Source organism: Sesamum indicum, linkage group LG4, assembly GCF_000512975.1.
Source record: "Sesamum indicum cultivar Zhongzhi No. 13 linkage group LG4, S_indicum_v1.0, whole genome shotgun sequence".
NCBI lineage: Eukaryota > Viridiplantae > Streptophyta > Magnoliopsida > Lamiales > Pedaliaceae > Sesamum > Sesamum indicum.
In genome coordinates this window covers 3,074,763-3,094,891 of record NC_026148.1, presented here as the reverse complement: position 1 = coordinate 3,094,891, position 20,129 = coordinate 3,074,763, and the positions used below count along the sequence as shown (strand labels likewise).

General features: G+C 35.5%; 2 protein-coding genes across 6 annotated transcripts; one reads left to right on the top strand and one right to left on the bottom strand.

Moving 5' to 3' along the window:
* LOC105159892 lies at positions 915-7,551 on the top strand. Of its 5 annotated transcripts, none has more exons than XM_011077104.2 (7): positions 915-1,148; positions 3,990-4,095; positions 4,772-4,999; positions 6,062-6,544; positions 6,701-6,781; positions 6,874-6,951; positions 7,204-7,551. In XM_011077104.2, the coding sequence occupies exons 2-6, from the start codon at positions 4,026-4,028 to the stop codon at positions 6,933-6,935; spliced, it is 924 nt and encodes a 307-aa protein (XP_011075406.1). In that variant the 5' UTR covers positions 915-1,148; positions 3,990-4,025; the 3' UTR covers positions 6,936-6,951; positions 7,204-7,551. The 5 variants fall into 5 exon arrangements, with proteins under 5 accessions (XP_011075406.1, XP_020548753.1, XP_020548752.1 ...); XM_020693094.1 differs by having other exon boundaries at positions 918-1,148; positions 4,817-4,999; XM_020693093.1 differs by lacking the exon at positions 915-1,148 and adding an exon at positions 2,391-2,400 and having other exon boundaries at positions 4,817-4,999.
* On the bottom strand, positions 8,427-16,904 carry LOC105159890 (condensin complex subunit 1). Its single transcript, XM_011077102.2, has 17 exons — positions 16,721-16,904; positions 16,269-16,630; positions 15,290-15,450; positions 14,021-15,203; positions 13,669-13,860; positions 12,515-13,171; positions 12,234-12,410; positions 11,769-11,836; positions 11,458-11,680; positions 11,275-11,374; positions 11,058-11,173; positions 10,924-10,981; positions 10,270-10,421; positions 9,986-10,187; positions 9,436-9,591; positions 9,261-9,351; positions 8,427-8,735 (listed from the first exon to the last, which is right to left on the bottom strand). Exons 1-17 carry the CDS (start codon positions 16,857-16,859, stop codon positions 8,732-8,734), a joined length of 4,041 nt encoding a protein of 1,346 aa, XP_011075404.1. The 5' UTR covers positions 16,860-16,904; the 3' UTR covers positions 8,427-8,731.

Sequence of the window (20,129 nt, the reverse complement as noted above, 5' to 3'; positions counted from 1 at the left end):
GTGAGGTATTGTCCGTTTTTTAGTACATAGATTCCGTCTTAAAAGGACGCATTGCTAGGGAGAGGGGGCTTTTGGGCTTATAACTCACTCAAACTTCTTATTTATACCCTATTTGGAAGCATCATCAATCTCAAAACAAGAATCTAGGAGGGGTACATAATCTCGTTGCACAAAACAACGTAAAATGATGTACATGCGACTCGATTGTTGCCCTAATGCACGTTGTTTTAATTTCGTTTGAGCCTTACCATTTTTCCATAAAAAAACACATTGCTAGTAGAGAAATTTTAAGGCTTATAAGTCATGTAACCTCCTTATCTAATGTGACGTGTTGCAAATATACGTTAATTTCTCAAATAATCAAAATATTCTTCAAACTTAATTTGTGTTCAATTCAATTAAATCTCGTTTTAGCTCGATCCATCCAATAATCAGATCAAACCTCAACAAAAGAAAAAAAAAGAAAAAGAAAATTCCCATCCCATTATAAAAATAATAATCTTGTATTCAAAGCTAATAGTGTAAAATAGATTCTCTTAGGCAAATTGTGGTATAAAAATTACAAGTGGATAAATGCATGATACGATTTTGGCCCACCAATTATATAACTTTAAAGAGATTACACAGTTTTACTTTTCCAGAAGTGGGATTAAGTCCTTAAATTAAGATATTTTCTATAATTAATTAACAAATAACCAACTTTTAATTTTGACCTTCGGATTGACCGCAGCCATATGCCTTTTTCATCCATCAGAACGCAAAGGGTCTCTATCACCCGTGCGATGCGTTTGGCGGGGCCCGCTTAAGTTTGCTTTTGACGTTCCAGCAGTGGAAGTTTGTACGTCTTGAATGAAAGGTGGTACGTTGGTTGGGGGGTAGAAAGTTTGATGTGGCGGTCGTGGATTTTCCTTTATGGGTAACGTCGAGGGGCTTATTTAGTGCCAGAGGCGACCGGGATCAACATGTTGTACGTCGTGGATTAGAAGTTGTACCTTTTTCGGGAGCAACGAATATCGTCCTGGAATTGGGAAAATCATTGAAGTACATGGGGAACGCGACCCGTTGTAGCAGTCCATCACTTTATCCCTCTCCAGAAAATTGATTCTCTCTTTAATCTCGCAGCCGGAGAAAAAGCCAAGGAATTTCAGGTGAAGCGGATGAATGAATTCAACAAAATTTATGATTTTTGTTTGGACGTTTTTTATTTTTATTGCTTCATTTACTTTCCTCTGCGTGATTAAATGCTTCTCTTGGCGTGATCTTTCTGTTGGCAATGCCTTTTTTTTTTAACTTATCATGGTAATTAAATATTGGTGGGTTTTTGTTTTATGGTGTGATCACAGCTAAGGTTCGAAGGGCTGGCCTGATCTTGGTTAAAGATTGGAATTTTACGGTGATGGCGGATTGGGTTTTTTTGGTGGTTGTTGGAATTATTGTTCCTTATTTATTTGATTTTTATTGGCTAAAAGCTGTAGTCAAATAGGACATGAGGATACCATATTTTGAATGCTATTTATTTATGTAGGCTATAGCATAAGCTGAATAGAGATGCATGTCAGAGAGGTGTGTGTGCTGTTTTTTTTTTTTTTTTTTTTTTTTTGTGTGTGTGTGTTTTAGGGAAGCTTTAATTCGCAAAAAAATTTATCTCTACATGAGGAGAAAATGTATTGTAAGGGTATAAAACTTGAGAAATTTTGGTGCTTTTTTAATTCTATATGATTGCTAGGTAAAGGAATAAGGCAAATGATATATTTTTTTGAAATCGGATCAATAGGATGAAGAAGAAATGAATCTCTGAAATGGAGGAATAGGGAGCCAGAAACATTATTTGGGGGAAAACCTTACAGCCTGGTTGACTTGTGAGTTTAGACTGTAGTGGTAAAAGTTCCATTAACACAGAAGTGATGCCTCTCAGAAAGAGACGTGATGAATTGTAAAGAAGTAAAGGTGAGAAAGAAAGTTAAAAAAAGTACTGAAAGGCAGATAAAAGTTGAGCATTAATTTGCTTCCCATTTAGAAAATAAACTATTTGTCCTGTATGAAGATTGTTGTCACCATAAGAAGAAAATAACCGATAGGCTAACATGATTGACAAAGTGTTATGTTTATCATTATTCTTTTGTTCATGCACGTAGAGAAAGTTCCCATTAATCTTTGTACTTGCCCCAGCTGCTTTTTCTTTGCTGTTCGGGTGTAGTGTTTGTGACTAACTTAACTTTTGGATTAATGAACAATAATACCAGGCTAGACTCGGTATTTGGGTTGACAAGAAATATTGGAGTTGACGTATTCTGCAGTTAGCTGTTCTCACATGATACATTAACCAGCTAAAGTTGTATTTATCTTGTTGCGACACTTCCAAAATGTCTAATGGAGAAGTCAGGACAGGATATACAGTTGGTAAGTTATTGGTGTAACTTGTTTAAAATTCTTTACAATATGCTTTTATTCTGTCGTCCAAGTAGGCTCTCTTGTTTCGGAAGACATTTATATAATTGTCTCTGCACATTTATTTGGTTAAAGTTGAGGATAAACATGAGTCTGAATCTGCAACTAAGCATGGATGGGACACGACTAGAGTCCTTTCTAACACGGGTTAAATACTTGCTGTTTAGGTGAATCCTTTCAAAGATTATCTTTGTTTCACTCAGATTTTTAATTCACAATCGCTTGCCATTATTTTGATCGATTTTATATTAGTGGGGAGTGGCATGATATGAAATTGGCAACCATCAAGACATCTTCCACCAGTCAAAATTTAACTTGTGAAAGTTGTATTTGTTTCTCAAATTTCTAGTATACAAAGATATTACAAGATGAATGGGTCAATGATTATGATAACAATTGAAATATTATGCATATTTCTTTGATATTGTATATATATATGTGAACAAGTGAGAGCAACTACTGATTGATTTCGAAAAACTCGTTTATAAATGTAAGAATTTTAATCATAATTTCTTAATGGTTATTTTCATAAACACTCACACTGTATTTCTAAAATGTATCTTTTAATATTTATATATTGTTACAATTAATTTATTATATAATTTAATTCAAAATAAGATTTACCAAAATAACAAGATCTAAGAGTTACTAAAGTTTTTTATACTTGTTCATTTCTTTTAGTTTAGTAGATATATATCACACCAAATTACATATAAATATTTACATAAGCGGATGAATATTTTCTTCATCTTTGTTAATTGTGTTACTAGTACACTAATTACAAAGTTGTGTATTTCTACGCTTAAGTTTAATTAATGCACGCTTGCTTTGCAACATTTTTGAATTTTTAAATAGTTAGTAAGTAAATTATTATTAATATCTGTTTCATATTAATTGCTATTCTACCTTTTTGAATTATCTGATTACTTCTTATATAAAACTAAGAACCTCCTTTTATTGTCCAATCCAAGATGAAATTTTCCTTCGACAATCTAATATGTAGTAAGGATTTAGGAAATTGTACTTTTTTATAATTTATGTCATATTATTAGTTTAAAGTTTCAAAATTTCTTATTGAATAGATTGAGCATGAAGTTCTGCCAAGCTTGGTCTGGTGTCAAACTTATCTCGTAAATGAGCAGCTAAGGAAGTAGATGGCCGCAGGTTTGTTTATCAAGATAATGATTACATAGGGTTCAAAAAGTCATGAGAAACTTAGTAGTTGCTCAGCATGAACGTAATAATAGTTTAAGTTATGTAAGAGATGGCAATCCCTTGAAAGTATTCAATGCTGAGAATGGATTCTTTCTAGTTAGGTTTGATCTTAGCATTTGAAGCAGTGGGCTTATGAAGTTTACTGTTCTCTTTGCCTAATCTGGTGTATAAGCCTATAAGGGTATAATCATGCCTTTGTAATTAGGATGACTGTGTTTTTCATTCAAATTTAATAGGAATCAGTAGTTGTTGCCCATGTCAGTTCCTACTTTTTGTATGTCTTCACTGACGTTATTACCAAACCTTGTTCTTTTCCATGGTATCAGGTTCAAAATCTTATAGAAAGGTGCCTTCAGCTTTACATGAGCCAGAAGGAAGTCGTCAGTACTCTGTTACACCAGGCCAAAATTGAGCCTGGATTCACTGAACTTGGTAACTCGATTTCTGGTTATTCTTCTCCTTTGTCTTCTAATATCTATTCTCCTCATAGCTAGTGACAGCTGTGACTTCTGGTTTTTTATCAAAAGATCTTTATACCTACCACAATAGGAATATCATATTCATAATCGCTGCGTCTTAATTGTATGTGCTTCCAAATTCAGTCCGTTTTACATCAAAGATAAATCTTAGCCTGTTAAAGGCAGATATAGAATAATAGATGTTGGAAAATTTTCTCTCCTTTTTTCTTCTTATCTTCCAAGCATCATCCCTCCATCTCCCATGACTTCCCTTGAGGTAGTCAAGTAATCTTTTTCTAGCTTCAAGCAGTTAACTGACAGGCATTCATGTGTGTTTTTTGAGGTTTGTTGGCTTTACTCATTCTACTCAAAACTTTAGGAAAATAAACTTTCTTTTTAGTATATTTCCATATACTTTTGGGCTGTCATCCATGTCGTAATAAGTTGCTTTGGTGCGCAAGAACCTGCCATCTGATGATATATTTTGTCCATCAGATGTTTTATTCATCCAGAATGTAGACTTTGAGTTGACATCTGATGTGGTCTTAGCATTTCGTAGTGGGTAGAAGAATAACATTACTGTCACATAACCATCGATTGTACTTATGAGCTTAGGGTATGCAGTCTTGATTTCTTTATTCTGTTATTAGGTGTCATGTCCAAAATCACTGAAATAGCACTTGACCATCTTACAGTGTGGCAAAAACTTGAAGCAGAAAATCAGGAATTTTTCAGGGCATATCATCTAAGGTTGATAGTGAAGGACCAAATATTGAGATTCAATCAGTTGCTTGAGAGACAGGTTCAGCTAATGCGCCAAATAAGTCAGACGGGAGTTGTTTCCATTCCTATGTCAAATGGATCTCAAATTCATTCAAGTAAGCTGGTTTTAATGTTTATAGTAATTGCTCATAGAGAATGACTCAGGTAACTTTGCTAGATGTTTGGTTATGCACATCAAGACATGCACATCAAGTCATGCTTACTGTCCTACATATATGAACTACTTGTCGGCACAACTATATTCATGTATGTATGGGTTAACCTCATTTTTGTTTGTTCCCGTTTACTTGGGCTAAGTTATTTTCTGGGTGTTAATCATCTTTGGCATGTCGATTTGCAGTAAGTCCTCTTTTACTTCTGTTTGTATTTCTCAGTAGTTATACTTTGAGAGGGTTGTTGGGCTGATATGGTTGGGGAAGAAACTACAGAGCAAGACTTAATAAATAATTCTTCTTACACCAGTAATACTCGAAAGCATCGTTTATAGTATTACTCCAAGGAAACCTCTTGCTGACTGGGTCCTTGCTGGTGCTAGTCAGAAATATCCATACTTCCCATGATGTAGAATTTTGCCCAATGATTCATTGGGATTGTAATGCAGGGTTCATTTCCTTGAGGGAGAAAATGTATTGGATTCAGTGAAGCAAAGAAAACTAGAATTAGGATAATAAATAATGACACTGGATCTTGGAGTTCTCTTGAGCTAATCTTCTATCACTGAACTTCATGTGATTTTTTCTTCGTTCTAGAAGAATCACTCTCTGGTCCTTTATGCATCCGGCAAAATGTTGAAAGACCTGGTCTCAGTGATTGCTTTTGGATCTTTAGTTTTCATTTTCTTGACGTCTGATGATGTGCATACAATAGATGTCATGCATAGCTGTTCGTGTTCAATTTTATGGTGATGCAATAACAAAAGATTCAAGATTATTATAGGGCTGAAATTTCTTTGTTTTCTTAAATCTTTTTATATAGCTACGTATGCAGGAGACTCTTTCTTGCATGTCTGCAAGTGTATTCATTATAACCTGTGCTGGCTGAACAGGTGCTACCATAGGATATTCGACCCTATGTGTTTATGTCATTATAGTTCTACTTTAATAACTCTAAAGTTTAACAATCAGCCAAGTATAAATTTTTTCGTTATATTTTGGCAGTTCACAACTCCTCAGCTTACCAGGGTCCACAATCGGCTATTCAGTCTATAAAGCCAGAAAACATGCACCAAACCATCAGTGCCATACCTAATGTTTACACGAATGGCACATCTTCCATGCAGCCATGCATGCAAATTGCAGTCAGTAACAGTCATGGTGGAAGGATTGATTTGCCAGCAAACATGCTATTGGCTCAGAGCACAAATACAGGAATTATGCAAGGATTGAATGGGGGAATGATAAAAACAGAAGGTGCCTATGCAGGCGATTCTGCAGTTATGTTTTGTGGCGAGAACAATCTACTTGAACCTCGTAATGCAATTGGTGAAGCATCAATTTCTCCTTTTAGTGGTGGAGAATCCAGTTCACAAGTCTTAAATGAGAATATATTGGAGCCCGAGACAAACTCATTTGGATTTCTGGGACAGATTCCTCGAAACTTCAGTTTATCCGACTTGACAGCTGATTTTTCAAATAGCACAGGTTGGCCCTCCTCTCTTTCTCTAAAAAAGAAAAAAGGAAAGCAATAAGTGAGTTAGACTGAGTGTATGTCATGGAATTTAAGGAGCTTTTTAGACTCTGGGTATGAGGAGTTCATTTTACATGTTATGATCTTTATGTTTTACTCAATCTCCTCAGATATACTGGAGAGCTATTCCAGATCTCCATTCCTGGGAACAGATGCGAACTTCTTGGACTCGCATATCAGAGAACAACAAGGTAATAATGTTTTTCACATACGTAATGATATGTTCTGTCTCCTATGGAAGAACGTTAAATTTTGTTAATATTTTTGTTTTACTTATGAACAGACATTAGGAGGTTAGATACTATATCAGAGGGCTTTAGTTATGAAGATTTTGGCAGTGATTGAAGCAACAGTTTAAATGGTACTCCTCTTTCCTAAGAAGTCCATTTTATATATCCTGTTTATCTTCTTAACTTCACTATGATCTCTTTAATTTGTCTTACAATATCTACACCCCCTGCATTATATGAGAACCTGTTCTGGGATAGTCTCATAAATTCCACAACTTATATAGCTATAGTCGGAACTACGAGTTCTCAGAAATTTGCTGAAAGCAGTCTCAAACCCATCTAATTTCCGTCCTTGTCGTGATTTTTTTGTTTTTGTTTTGCAGGGCGGGTCACTCGGTTGTAGAGTGTTCTGTTGTATATAGTTTTTTTATAACTAGAGAAGCAGAAGCTCCATGGTTTTCAAACTAATGCATCATTGGTTGTGTGTTGTGAGGTAATAATTTAGTCAGGATCAATGGTAATCCTAATCTGTAGTACTAAACTTGGAACAACACTTGCGCGCAAAGGCTTGCACGTTCATTTCCTAGATTAAACACATGCTAACTGTAATTATTAGCAAGCAGATTTGCGTCGGAGGAGAAAGGGTAGAAGAAAATTTCAATTCTTTTGAGTGAGATCAATTCTTACATTGGACACTCATGAAAAGAAAAAAAAATCTTACATGGGACTTACATCGGTTGTCGTTTGTAGTTAATTGGTATCATGTTTCTTGAATATTTGTATAAATTACTAGTTGCATTGGCCTCTTGCCTCTCCCTGCCAATACAAATACAATTCGCCATTTAAGCTAACCATTGCAGAATTCCGGCTTGTAATACAGTCGGTATATATGTCGTACAGCTTTCAACTTTTTTTATAAAAATCACTCCTTTAAAAATAAAATTTTCGCAAAACACTCTTGTAGAATTACGAAGGTATAATATCATGTATACATCTTTACATGTTAATGTGTGTAATATCTATATCTTCAAGTAGTTTGGTTAGACAAATCACAAATTTTCTGTTTCCTTATAATAAATTGATTGATGATAAATATAAATTTTCATTACAGTTTGCAATTAATATTAGCAAATTTATTAAATTTTGAATAAATAAAAAATATATTATTGTACAAAAATAAATGCCAGAAGTTTAAAAAACGAGGGAGAGAGCTGTAATTATTCTTAAATTTAAAAATAGAAAAAATCTCAACTAATACTTTTTTTGCGAATATATAATTATAAATTAAATAATCAAGTTTTTTTTAATATATATTTTACACACATTGAATATGTTTAATTACTAATTACATAATTAACCAAAACCCTTTTGGTGTCTTGGTTTATGAATATCTTATCATGTAGTTTTTTTTCCTTTCTCCAACTATTATGGAAGAATACTTATTTTAAATTGTTCATCGTTTATATACTAAGATTTTCTTTTTTATTCATTAAGAAAATATATTTTATCCACAGCCACATATCCTGATCCTACTAGATAATGGATTTGGATTGGCGTGAAGCATCATAAACCAAAAAATGACCTCGAAATTACAGGTAGCTTACTGTTTTTCACCTTACCAACTAAGCTAATATGAATCAACATCATTGCATTACATTACACGACTTTACATAAATGTCTTGGTGGCATATATTACACTACATTTGAGCTGAATGTGGTCTGACATGCATGCCAAATGGTGCATCAATCTATACAAAGGAACTTCTTTAGACAACGATAACACACAACACAACAAAAAGAGAAACAACTCTTCCATCTATGAAGCTTTCTTCATATATTCTGTGGGCAAAAAAAAAAACCCAAAGACATTCAAAAACAATCTGAAGCATTTGGTCCTCCCACCGCCCACCTTTACCTGCAATTATGACGAAACTCTATTTAAACGTTCTTCATGAAAATGTGGAATGCTACGTTCTGCCCGAAACAGAAATTGTCATGAAGCTTATATTCCATGACTTATTAGGGACAGAAAAAACTGAAATAACTGTCAAATGAAAAACCAGGGTGTGGATGATGGTAAGGGTCGAGACTAATTCAAATGCACGGTTGCGCTTTGAATTACAGTCAATTCAAGTCTGTCTGTTAATATAGCAGCTAAAGTATTACTAATTCTAGGTTATGTTTGAACGATAAGAAGTTTTCACTGGCCATTCGTCCTTTCAGGGTGAGAGGACCTAAAAGCAGCAACTCCATCTTCTAAAATTAGGAATCATGTCTATGCTTTTTAATCAGTATGGCCTAGGGATTATTTTCTTGATTTTGTAATGCTTTAAAAGCAATGACCGACAAAAATGCCAGCAAACTGACAGAATTGTGAGTTCCTCATGCATGCAGCGCGGGCACGAGCGTGAGTGAGAGAGAGAGAGAGAGAGAGAGCTACCTTCTCTTTGACCTTGTGTTTCTTCTAGTGGAGGTGTCAGGTTCAACTTTTAGAGATCTTGTGGTGCTTTTCATCCTGGATTTAGAAGCACCTGCAACACCAAGTAGAAATCATATTAGCAACAATTGAACCTTGGTATACCAATAGTCATACTAGAGTTTCAAGCCTGCATAACCTCTTCGATGAACAAGAGGCCATTGAACTTCATCTTCATCCAATTCCAGCTCTGTCACTTCACCTGAAGCGTCTGAATGTGTTCTTGATTTGATAGTGTTTGCCTTTGAATGCAAAATTCCAGTATTGTCCACTGAATTATCAGCTTCTTCTTCGTCTGTGCAATTTCAAATTTGAGATTGTAAATAGCTCATTGAAACAGCTGACGAATAACAAATTAAAGATTCTCATTTACACAGGACCCTACAACATTACCATAACCAATTGTAACAATAAGGAAATGAAATTTTACAATCATAAAACTTCTAGGGAGAGAGAGAGAGTACAATGGTCACCACAACTCTCCTCATGTAGTAAACCGAAGTTGCTATCATCATTGAACACAAGCCAATTTGATAGAAAATTCACAAAAAGAAAGCAAGGATAAGATGCAATCAACTGGTCTCGCATCCTAAACCAGAAATTACTCTTGCAACCACCCTATAACCCCCCATAGATGAAGGAAAAACTTAAATCAAGTCCATTTCTGGCATAAATATAATTTCACCTACCTTCCGTGATTTCAGATTCGCCACTTCCCTCTGCTTCTTTCTTGGTTACCATAAAGGTCCCTAAATTATGAACTTTTTGTTGATGCGCTTGAGCATTCTTTTCAGTAAGTACTAGCTCCTTCTTCTCATTATGGAACTTAACGATCTTTTCCTCAAACTCTTCAATGGTTGACTTTAGCTCTGGTTTAGCAAATTTCTTCCCCTGAGAGAATATGGTGAAAATGTGACACAGTTAAGTGATTCAGTTTTTATTGCGGGAGTAAAACCACATCAAAATTGAGTACCTTATTAATTATATTTCTAAAATTTTCCATGACAGTGTCCTCAGATAAGACATGTTCATATGCCTTAAATGATTCCATAAGCTTCCTCATGCTTTTCTCAGTAAATGCTAGCTGAGAAAGGCAGTAAGAAATATACTCCCACTGCCTGATATCTGCATCAAAAAGAACACAATAAGCCAAGCCACCATTACTTGTCATTCGCTTATGGATGAAGAAACCACAAGAAATAAATTCCTCTTGATTCTGGCATTATTCAATAATACTAGCCACTGTAGGAACACATTAAAATAAAAAATCAACTAATCATATAAAGTTCTTAATATACAGAAGAGTTTAGATATAAGAAGCAATTCCTGCTTATCTGGATACTTAGGCTTCTCAATATAATTAACAGCAGAAGTCCAGTTTTGAAAAGGTTCACGGTTCCGATTGCATTTTGAAAAGCCTTTTTCAGTTAGATGTAGGCCAACATTAATTCTATTTGATATATATGAGCCAAAACCAAGCCAGTAGGACAAAGGGATATACAATTACAATTAGAGAGGTCAAAGTTTTATGATAATCAGATCTGTATCTTGGGTGTGACTGAGACAAGTTTATTGCTTATCACAAAATAGACTAGTTAGCAAATTGGTAAATGGGAGATTCAATTACCTGAGACACCAGTAAACCTGTTGCAGAGCTTTTCAACAAGAGCTTCCATTTGTTTATCCTGAAAAGTCCACTAGCTCAGCCAACTTATACACACAATGCAAATAGCAAATGAAAGACGGAGCTACGCACAACACCTTCTTGATTGAACCAATCAAAAACTGCATAATGTTGCAGAAAGACTCTCCCTTTAAGTTCTGGCACGACAATTTTCCAAGGATATCCGGAAGTAGATTATATATAGGGTTGTTTCCTATAATGCAAGTTGAAATGTTCCGATTATTTTCCATTACTCAGATACAGAACAGGGAAAATAAAGCCAGACTATATTAGGAAAATATGCTATACATTCACCTTTTTTTGATAGCTCATGAAAAAACAGTCTGGCCAAATTTGAAATCCTTTCATCTTCGTCTTCTAATCTCATAGCCATTTCATTTATGTAGCCTTTGACCTAAATATTTAATGGTCAAAATCAATACCACACATCACATCAACAGAAGCAAGAACAAGCAGAGACTAGTCAGTCCCTCAAACCTTCATCATGTCATTTAATATAAGGTGAGAAAGAACCAGCACAGCATTCTTTCTGACGGATACCGACTGATCTCGGAGACGTGCATACATGTTTTCCGTCCATGGCTCTAATAGGTTGGGAAAACGAACTGCCAGATCTCCAAGAGCTATGGTACAATTCGAACGGACAGTTTCTGACGGCGCATTTTCCACAACAGTGAAAAGCAGTTGCAGATTTGACTCACTTTAAAAAGATGAGATGACAATTAGAGTAGGCTGTGATGTAGTTAGAAAGGAAACATGCATATGGGAATCAATGAGCCCCTTCTTACCAGAATTCGGCATCAATTATCATTAAACGGCATAAAGCAAGCATTCCAGATGCCTGCAGTTCAGGATACTATAATAGCAGGAGATTTCAAGTCAGTTCTTCACATAAATTTAGCATGCAAAAATAAAAGCAGTAAGAAAGCAACTAAAATACCAGAAGAAGCTAATCATGCACAATCCAAAATGAATTGCCTGAATACCCTGTTTTGTTGATAAGAGGTATTTCTCTAATATCAATCTTCAGTAGCAAAGCTGGTGATTCACCTTTTAGTTTTTTTAAACAAAAAGCCATTTAGATAGTTAACTAGGTGCACAAATTCACACTTAACATTTCCATCACTCCATATACTCCAAGAATGCATCTCTGTGGCATGGGAGTTAATTGAGCATATTACCTCTTTTCATTTCCAAGATATCAAAAAAACAAGATAATCTGTAGTAATATAGAAAGGAGATTGAGCTATCACCTTCTGCATTAAACCAAAGTTTCTACATAATTTAGACAGAAACGGCGCGCAGTTCCCAATCAAGTTCTTTTCTGTACCACCACCAGAAACAATTTCCTTCTCTGCACTTTCAGCTAGACCATCAAGCATTGCATCCTCCGAAGCTGCAAGGCCTAACTCTGAATTAATGTTATCATCCTGCACGAAATCAGAAGAGCAATTCAAACTGAAAGTTGAAAGCAAAGTAGTGAAAATAGAACATGACTATAATCATGTAAAGAGTATAATCAGAACTTTGTCACCTTTTGTGCATCAGATGCTGTATTTTCATCAAGTTTCCTGTCCTCAGCAATCATTTTCTCTCTCTTGGCTTTTGCCTTCTGAATCTTCCTAACACAAGATTCAATATAGACCAACTGGTTCATAGCAACATGACTAACAACGAATAAGTATCTGCTGAGTTTCGCAACTTGAACATTGGTAAGGACATTGTATCTGTCAGAATCCATGTCAGGTTGCACTTCACTTCCTTCGCTAGAATCGAATACTGACTTGAGGGATTTTTTCACCAGATGCGCAGCTATTGTTTCAGGAGTAGGATGAATAGTGTAAAGAGCAGCTATTGCTCTATCTGCAGCAGCATACCATATATTTTCTGGAAGTGAAAATCCAGAAACTAAACCTTCTAAAATACCAAATACACGATTTCCGTTAGTTGACAATAACTTTTTCTTATCTTCTTCAGACAATCGCTGTAGTGCTAAGCATGCTGTCCTAGCAAGCAGCGGTTCAACTTTTGCCCAACGACCAAATCCAATATCAACAATGTCTTGTAGGTGAGAGCTGAGAACAGTGGGTGAAGATTTTGCAGCCATACACAGCACTGACAAAGCACCACGGCTTTGCTCTGCTGTAGTTCCGCTAATATTGAAACAAAAGAAATCCCACAGCGCTGATAACTGGACAAGAAAAACAAGTGCAGAAAAATAAATTTGCTGCTGAGACTTGAGAGAATGATCAAGGAGGAGAATTTAGAATAAGAAGAAGAAAAAGAACAGATCTGAATTCCTTGGGATAATTATCTGAGTCAGTAAAGTATTAAGTAAAACTATACAAGAAAACATGATTTTATATGATTTATAGACCCACAATTGTTGAAATTCCGCCAGAGTCATTACTTCAGATTTCTCATTTCTCAAATTGACAGCAAAAACATTCAAGTTTCGACATGGTCAGATGGGGAAAATAGGATCTTCAAACTGCCATGGAAACAGCATGTTTCAATATCAATCATCCAAATCCAGTTAATAAATAGATTCAGCATTTCCAGAAGGCAAGCTCACATAAATAGAAATCCACATTCCTTAATTCCATCTCACATTAAGATATATATTTGATACAATATTATAACAGTCAACCTGTTCCTCAGATGCCATCTTTTTGAGAATGGGCTTACCATGCTAGCAGTTATGTCACCTTTGGATACCAGTGCTCCAAGGATGAATTCCAGAGCTGCAAGATCTCCAATATTGGAATCTATGGCAAGATTCAAAAGATTCTTAGCAGTTTCCACTGGGTTCTTCCTTATATATATTGTGACGAACGCATTCTCAACAGCCTCATAAATTGATTTGTCTTGAGAAAATACCTGTTGGCATCAAGGACATATGGGGATTACATTCCCAATCAAGGAACTGATGAGAATAAATACATGCTAGAAAAATTGGTTAAAGTGAAGAGGATCTTGGAGAATAACAACGACTATATCACACTTAAAAACCATGATGATGATCATGATAAGGCATTACCAAAGGCAGCATCTTGCGAAGGCAGGCTTCTGATCCATCAATTTGAAATTGTCTGCATCTCATGAGCAAAAGAATAGTATTCTCCACATCACTCGAAGATGAAGACGCCATTAATTGAACAAGAGTAGGCATTGTGTCAGAAATACATTGTGAAAATCTCAAGCCGGCCTCCAGTGAAGCAACCAATGTCCGAGTTTGCTCCAAATTCCCAAAATCTGGTACAGAATTATCCACCTGAGGCGTCCCATCTGCCACATGAGGTAAGCAGCTGTCCGCCATACTATCCTGATCCTTGGAGTCCCCTTCAGACTCTTCATTTTCAACCCCACTATCTCCACAAGAAACATCAATATCTGATTGCAGGCCATCTGGGTTTTCGGAGGGACAATTTGGTGTGAGCTCATTTAACTTCTTCTTGTACTGTTCTAGGGTTGCCTCAAAAGAAGCTGCTCGAAGTTGTGGTCCAAAAGGGTTGTGCTGCAGCATCATGATAAGCAAATTAAGTGCTGATTTTCTGACTATTGCACTTTTATCTTCTAACCTCCCAGAAGCCACTGCTGCAACCTCATTCCACAAGCCAATAGAGAGAGAATGCTCCTCACACAATTCAGCCCATACCTGAAGAACCCGACTCCTAGTATAAGCTGAGACATCACGACAGCGCTCCAATAAGATTTCCAACATGGCCTGTTTTGTCCGAAGACGTGTAGATTTTGAACTAACTTCACCCTCAACATCATTAAAAGCCTTTGCAATTAACTTACCCAAAACCCCAACAAGCGCATTCCTTATCTTATAAGATTCTCCACCAAAATGGGGGACCAATAAACCAATGTTAGTCGAAAGCAGTTTTGGCAGTCGATCAGCCAGCTCCACAAGAAACCGCCCAATATTTTCAGCCCCAACAGTGTCTTTAACATAGTCTTTGGGATTTGTCCTTCCAATCTCCCTAATAAGGGAAATAGCCATGCTTCCATCAGCATATTTCTTTTCAGCTCCAGCAACAGCATCAGCCAAATGTGTAACAACAAAATCATATTTATGAATCAGGTGCAGAATGGAAGCACATGATTGTGCTATATAATGGTACTTCGTAGCACATGTCCCAATTATACGGCATAAAGCATCTTTTGCATCAGAATCTTTTAACAGCAACGCGTTCTCAAACATCAAGAATGCATTTCTACAAATATAGCAATGTTTCAGATCAGATATCATCATCACCATTGATAAGTTCTGAAACAAATGAGAAACAGCTTCACATCTTACTTCATAATGAAGGATAAGTAATTTTCATCGGGGTCAGATGAACCAAAGAGCAATGATAGGTTGATCTCTAACGAATTGGAAATTAAATTCATTATTCGGCCCCTCTGAGGTTCCCAGTTCCATGAATTTACGGGCTGCTTCTTCCGACTAGAAGCCACCACCTAACACCAGAATTCAAAATGACTAACTTCCTTTAGCAGACAAACTGCCAAATAAACTTCTCTGTTTGTGAGATGCCAACAACAATAGGACTACAGGAATGGTTGACTACGATTTGTATACATGATATTTCACGCAAATTCATCCACAATGATAAAGCTATAAGTCCATAATAAGCAAATTAAAGATCAGAATAATCAGAACAAGCATGTCAACAATCAATGATGTGTCAACTATCCATGTCGCCTCAGCATTATCATTCCCAACAGCGAACCTCTTGCACCAATCTTATCTAATGAAGCAATAGATAAACATCATGCTTTAGATCACCACCCATTTAAACTTATTCTTACTACTTACTACAACCGTAATAACCAGAAACTAAAATGACTTATTACTTTGAGAGAAATAATAAACTGTAAAATAAACGTCTCTGCTTGCGTGATGCCAACAGCTACAGGACTACAGGCACAGTTGACTACTATTTGCATGGATGCATATTCATCTTAAGTTCATCTGCAGTGCCAAAGCTAGAAGTGCATAATCGGAGAAGTACCCATCAGAATAAGCAGAACAAGCATGTAAAAAACCAAGAGCATGCTATATGTCCACAGAAATGCATTGATGCATATTACTTCACCATTAGCATTCCCAACAACCTACTTCTCGCACCAATTCTATTTCATAGAGAAAAGATATAACATCATGCCTCAAACTACTATGTAAATTAGTAATACCAACTCCCTCAGATTTTACACCATTATGTATTGTCATTCAACTGGTGTACGAAATTAGTGAACAGACAAGGAAAATATGTTACTTTAGCTGCATTGTTTAGAGAGCTGGAGCTCGACTCCTCAATGAGCACAATATGCACAAGGAAAAACGTGTAGATCTTAAACGCATTGCGATGAGATGCCACTCTATCAGCCACCAACTGTTCACCACCACGCACATCATTCTCATCATGCCCATCATCCCGTGAAAGAAAACCTCCCGAACGTGAGAGCGAGTCAACATTGGGTAACAGAACACTTAAATTAGATCTCAAAGACTCCACCAAATTGAACTTGCACCCAGGGCTGAGGCTAGCAAAACCCTTCACCAACGAATACACGCGATCAAAAACTTCCTGCTCTTCCACACAGAATAACTCCTTGTCCGACAAATCAAAGGAGACCCCTGTTTCGTAAACGTCGAAAAAACACTAAAATTGGTGGGAGTTTCTTGGAAAGATTGAATGGCGGAATGCTGCTGGGGTTTAGAACTAACCTTTCACGAATTCTTCGAGCTCCGGCGGACGGAGAGATGATATGGGGAAAGGGTTTTGCACGGTGAGGCGCGTGTAGTCGGAGTCATTGTCTTCCTCGAGAGACGTTAGAGTTTGAGGGAAGACGAAAGGTGGCGCCATCCAGACAGAGAGAGAGAGAGGAATTTTTTCCACAGAGAGAGAAACGAATTGTTTGAAACGAAATCTGAAATTTTAAGAGCGGGAAGACGAACTATAAAATGGGCTGGACTTCATGATCGGCCCAAAAGTATTTAAACTTTGAAGAATTTTAGAAGTAGCCCATTGGGCTTGTCAATGGGCTGGCAAGCCTTAATCGCTGTTGTCCTCAGGGTGCACAGTGGGCCGGATTGAGCTAATCTAACCCAATATTGAATTGAATCAATAAAAAAATTGGCTGGTTTGACCCAGGCCTACTTGAAACTGGGCCGGTCTCAGAAATCAATACCTTGGACCAGCCCAGTCCAATATCCCAAGATCACCTAGTCTCGGTTCGAGCCTAGGTCGGGCTTATTAGGCCTTTTTTTTAAAGTTCATTATATATATTCTTAACTATTATTTTTCTGTATATAAATTTTTGTTTACTTTTATTTGTTATTTATTTATTTTTAAAGACAATTATAAATTTACGTAATTGTTTATAAGAAAAACTCAATATCATAAAAAAAATAAAAAAATAAACAAGTATATTTGGGCTTGATGTGGGCCTAGTCTGCGCTTGGCCTGAGCCTGAATCGGACCAGTCCATGGGTTGGGCTTTGGTTTAAAATGGACCTAATTGGGGCCCACTTAAAGACTCAGGACCGCCCTAAGACCGACCATAAACAATAGTGGGTTGGTCTTGCGCTAGGCTTCTTCGTGTTGGCCCGTGCTAGTCCTGGATCGATCCAGCCCACTGTGCACCTTGAGTTACACCTTTTCATTTAGATCTTATTATATCTATACTATTATATTATATAAAAATAACCTTCAACACTCACAAACGACAGTTAATGACACCGCTACACCAATTTTTTGTTAATCAAAAAATGCCATTCAATCAATAAAATAACTAGCTTATTTAATTTGTTAAAAAAATTATATTAATTAATAGATTAGTTTGTTTCTTTATTTATAATATTATTTCTAATATATATATGTTATTTCTTTTTTTTCTTATATATAATATATTGATTGATATATTTTATCTTTATTTATGATATTATTTCTAATATATTTTAAAGTATGTAAAAGATTATTTATTATATGCATACAGGAAGGCCGTATGATGACGGCTAGTTTATTATAGGGATAGCTATATTTACATCCCTTATTTGTAGTTTATTTATACAAATCAACTATATTTTTTGTGTAATTACAAAGAACACTCCTGATAATATAAAAAAGATGTAGTTCATGTAATGTTATTAACGTTTTTTCAGGGTATACGTGTAACTTTCCAAAAAAAAAAAGGGTGATTTTTTGTGGGATGGATGTGTGTAGTTTTTCAAAAGACAAGAATGATTTGTATAAATGGACTATAGATTATGAGTAAAAGTGGAATTATCCCTTATATACATACATAGATTAAGTTAGTGTGTGTTTTATCTACAGATTATATTATGTTATTTAAAATAAAATCAACCAATATTTCTATCTCTCTTCTACATGTCATATTTGAAGTGGACAAGTTAATTTTAATTTAATTTGTCACGTACACTTATTTCTATAAATATAAATTGTTGATTACATTAGCTTTTCATTAATTAGTCTCTCTCATTATTTTATTTTATTGTTTAATTCCTCCTGATGCATGCGATTTTAGCACAGGTTCAAAGTTCTTGGATCTTGAAGTTGAATTTGGGCTAATTGAGTGAAAGCACTTGAGAAAAAATAACCCCCAAAACAACACGTTAGCACTCTGAAGCTTAGTTGGTCTTGGATTTAGAAATGAATAAATGTAAAGATAAATGATAATGAGAAATTGAAGTAGAAATAATAATTTTCGTAAGAAAAATATAACTGGAACACGAGGTATGAAATAGCAAAGAGATAACAAGAGAGTTTCCAGATTGTTGAAGGGGGGTCTGTTGAGGGGTGCTACCCATATTTATAGAGGAGTCCCTCTTTGCAGAGACTCTGGAGAGAGCCGCATATCCGAGAAGGAAGGCGGGATTTTGGTGGATAAGGTCGCACTTTATCCCCTTCTTGAGCAGCACGTTTTCGGATGAGGAAGGACTCCCTCTTCGTGAAGACTCTTGCTTTGCAAGGAGTCCTTTTAGCTAAGGACTCCAGTTTCTTAAGAACGCCTCTCTTCTCCCCAATTGGTGTTGAAAGGGTGCAACAGGCCTCTTTCTTAGACAAATTATAGTGTGGTGGACTCTCTCTTGGGTTGAGCCTAGTGGACCTCCATCTTGGGCTGAATTGGCTGCAAAGGGCTCCCTCCTTGGGTTAAGCCCCACACTTTTGGACGGGTTGCCTCCATCATGGGCTGACGGGCCTGACTTGGCTTTGGTATTTTTACTTGGGTCAATCGCTTTTGGGCCACATCCATCAACATTATTTGAGGATTGATATAATTACAAATATCGCTTCGTTTGAAAAATTACAAATACTCTTTTGATGTTTGTAGAATTATGCAATCCTTAAATAGAGGTAAGGAATTGTTAGCTTTGTTCTTATTGTATTTTTTTTATTTAATTAAAAACTTATAAAAAAGATTGGATGGATGGATGAAAAATTTTGAACAATGATAAAATTATCCACCCATTTCATTAAAAAAATTATTTTTTTTAAAAAAAATAAATAAAGTATACTTCTTAGTCAACAAAGATGTTATTTCACTACAAAAAATTAATAGAAACATAATGAAAATTAACGGATTGGACTAACTATTAGACAACCGTTAAAATCAGAGGGATATTGATAATTTTATAATAATGAAATGTGTATTTATAATTATGTCAAATTTCAAGAAAAATAATTGTAATGTACCCATTCTTAAAACTCATTTTATACCATACTGATTTGGTTAACTATACCAAGTATTATTAATTAAACCTAGTTATTCAATTGTTATTATGATTGTTAGATCCAACACAAAATCGTATTTTAGTATAAACATGATATGTATATAACTATAGTAATTAATTAATTCTTTCCTTAATAATTTTCTGTTACTTAAAATATAGCAAACTATAGTAATTAATTAATTCTTTGCTTAATAATTTTATATTACTTAGATATAGCAACGAGTTTTATTTACTAGCTAGCTATCGACCTTTTATAATTTGATCACAATCTTTTTTTTTTTTTTTAAACCACTCATCTTCTCTACTTTTCATAATTTTATGGAGTTCAAGTTCACATAAGTTTCTCAAATAATTATATTCTCTAATATTTTATTTTTATAAA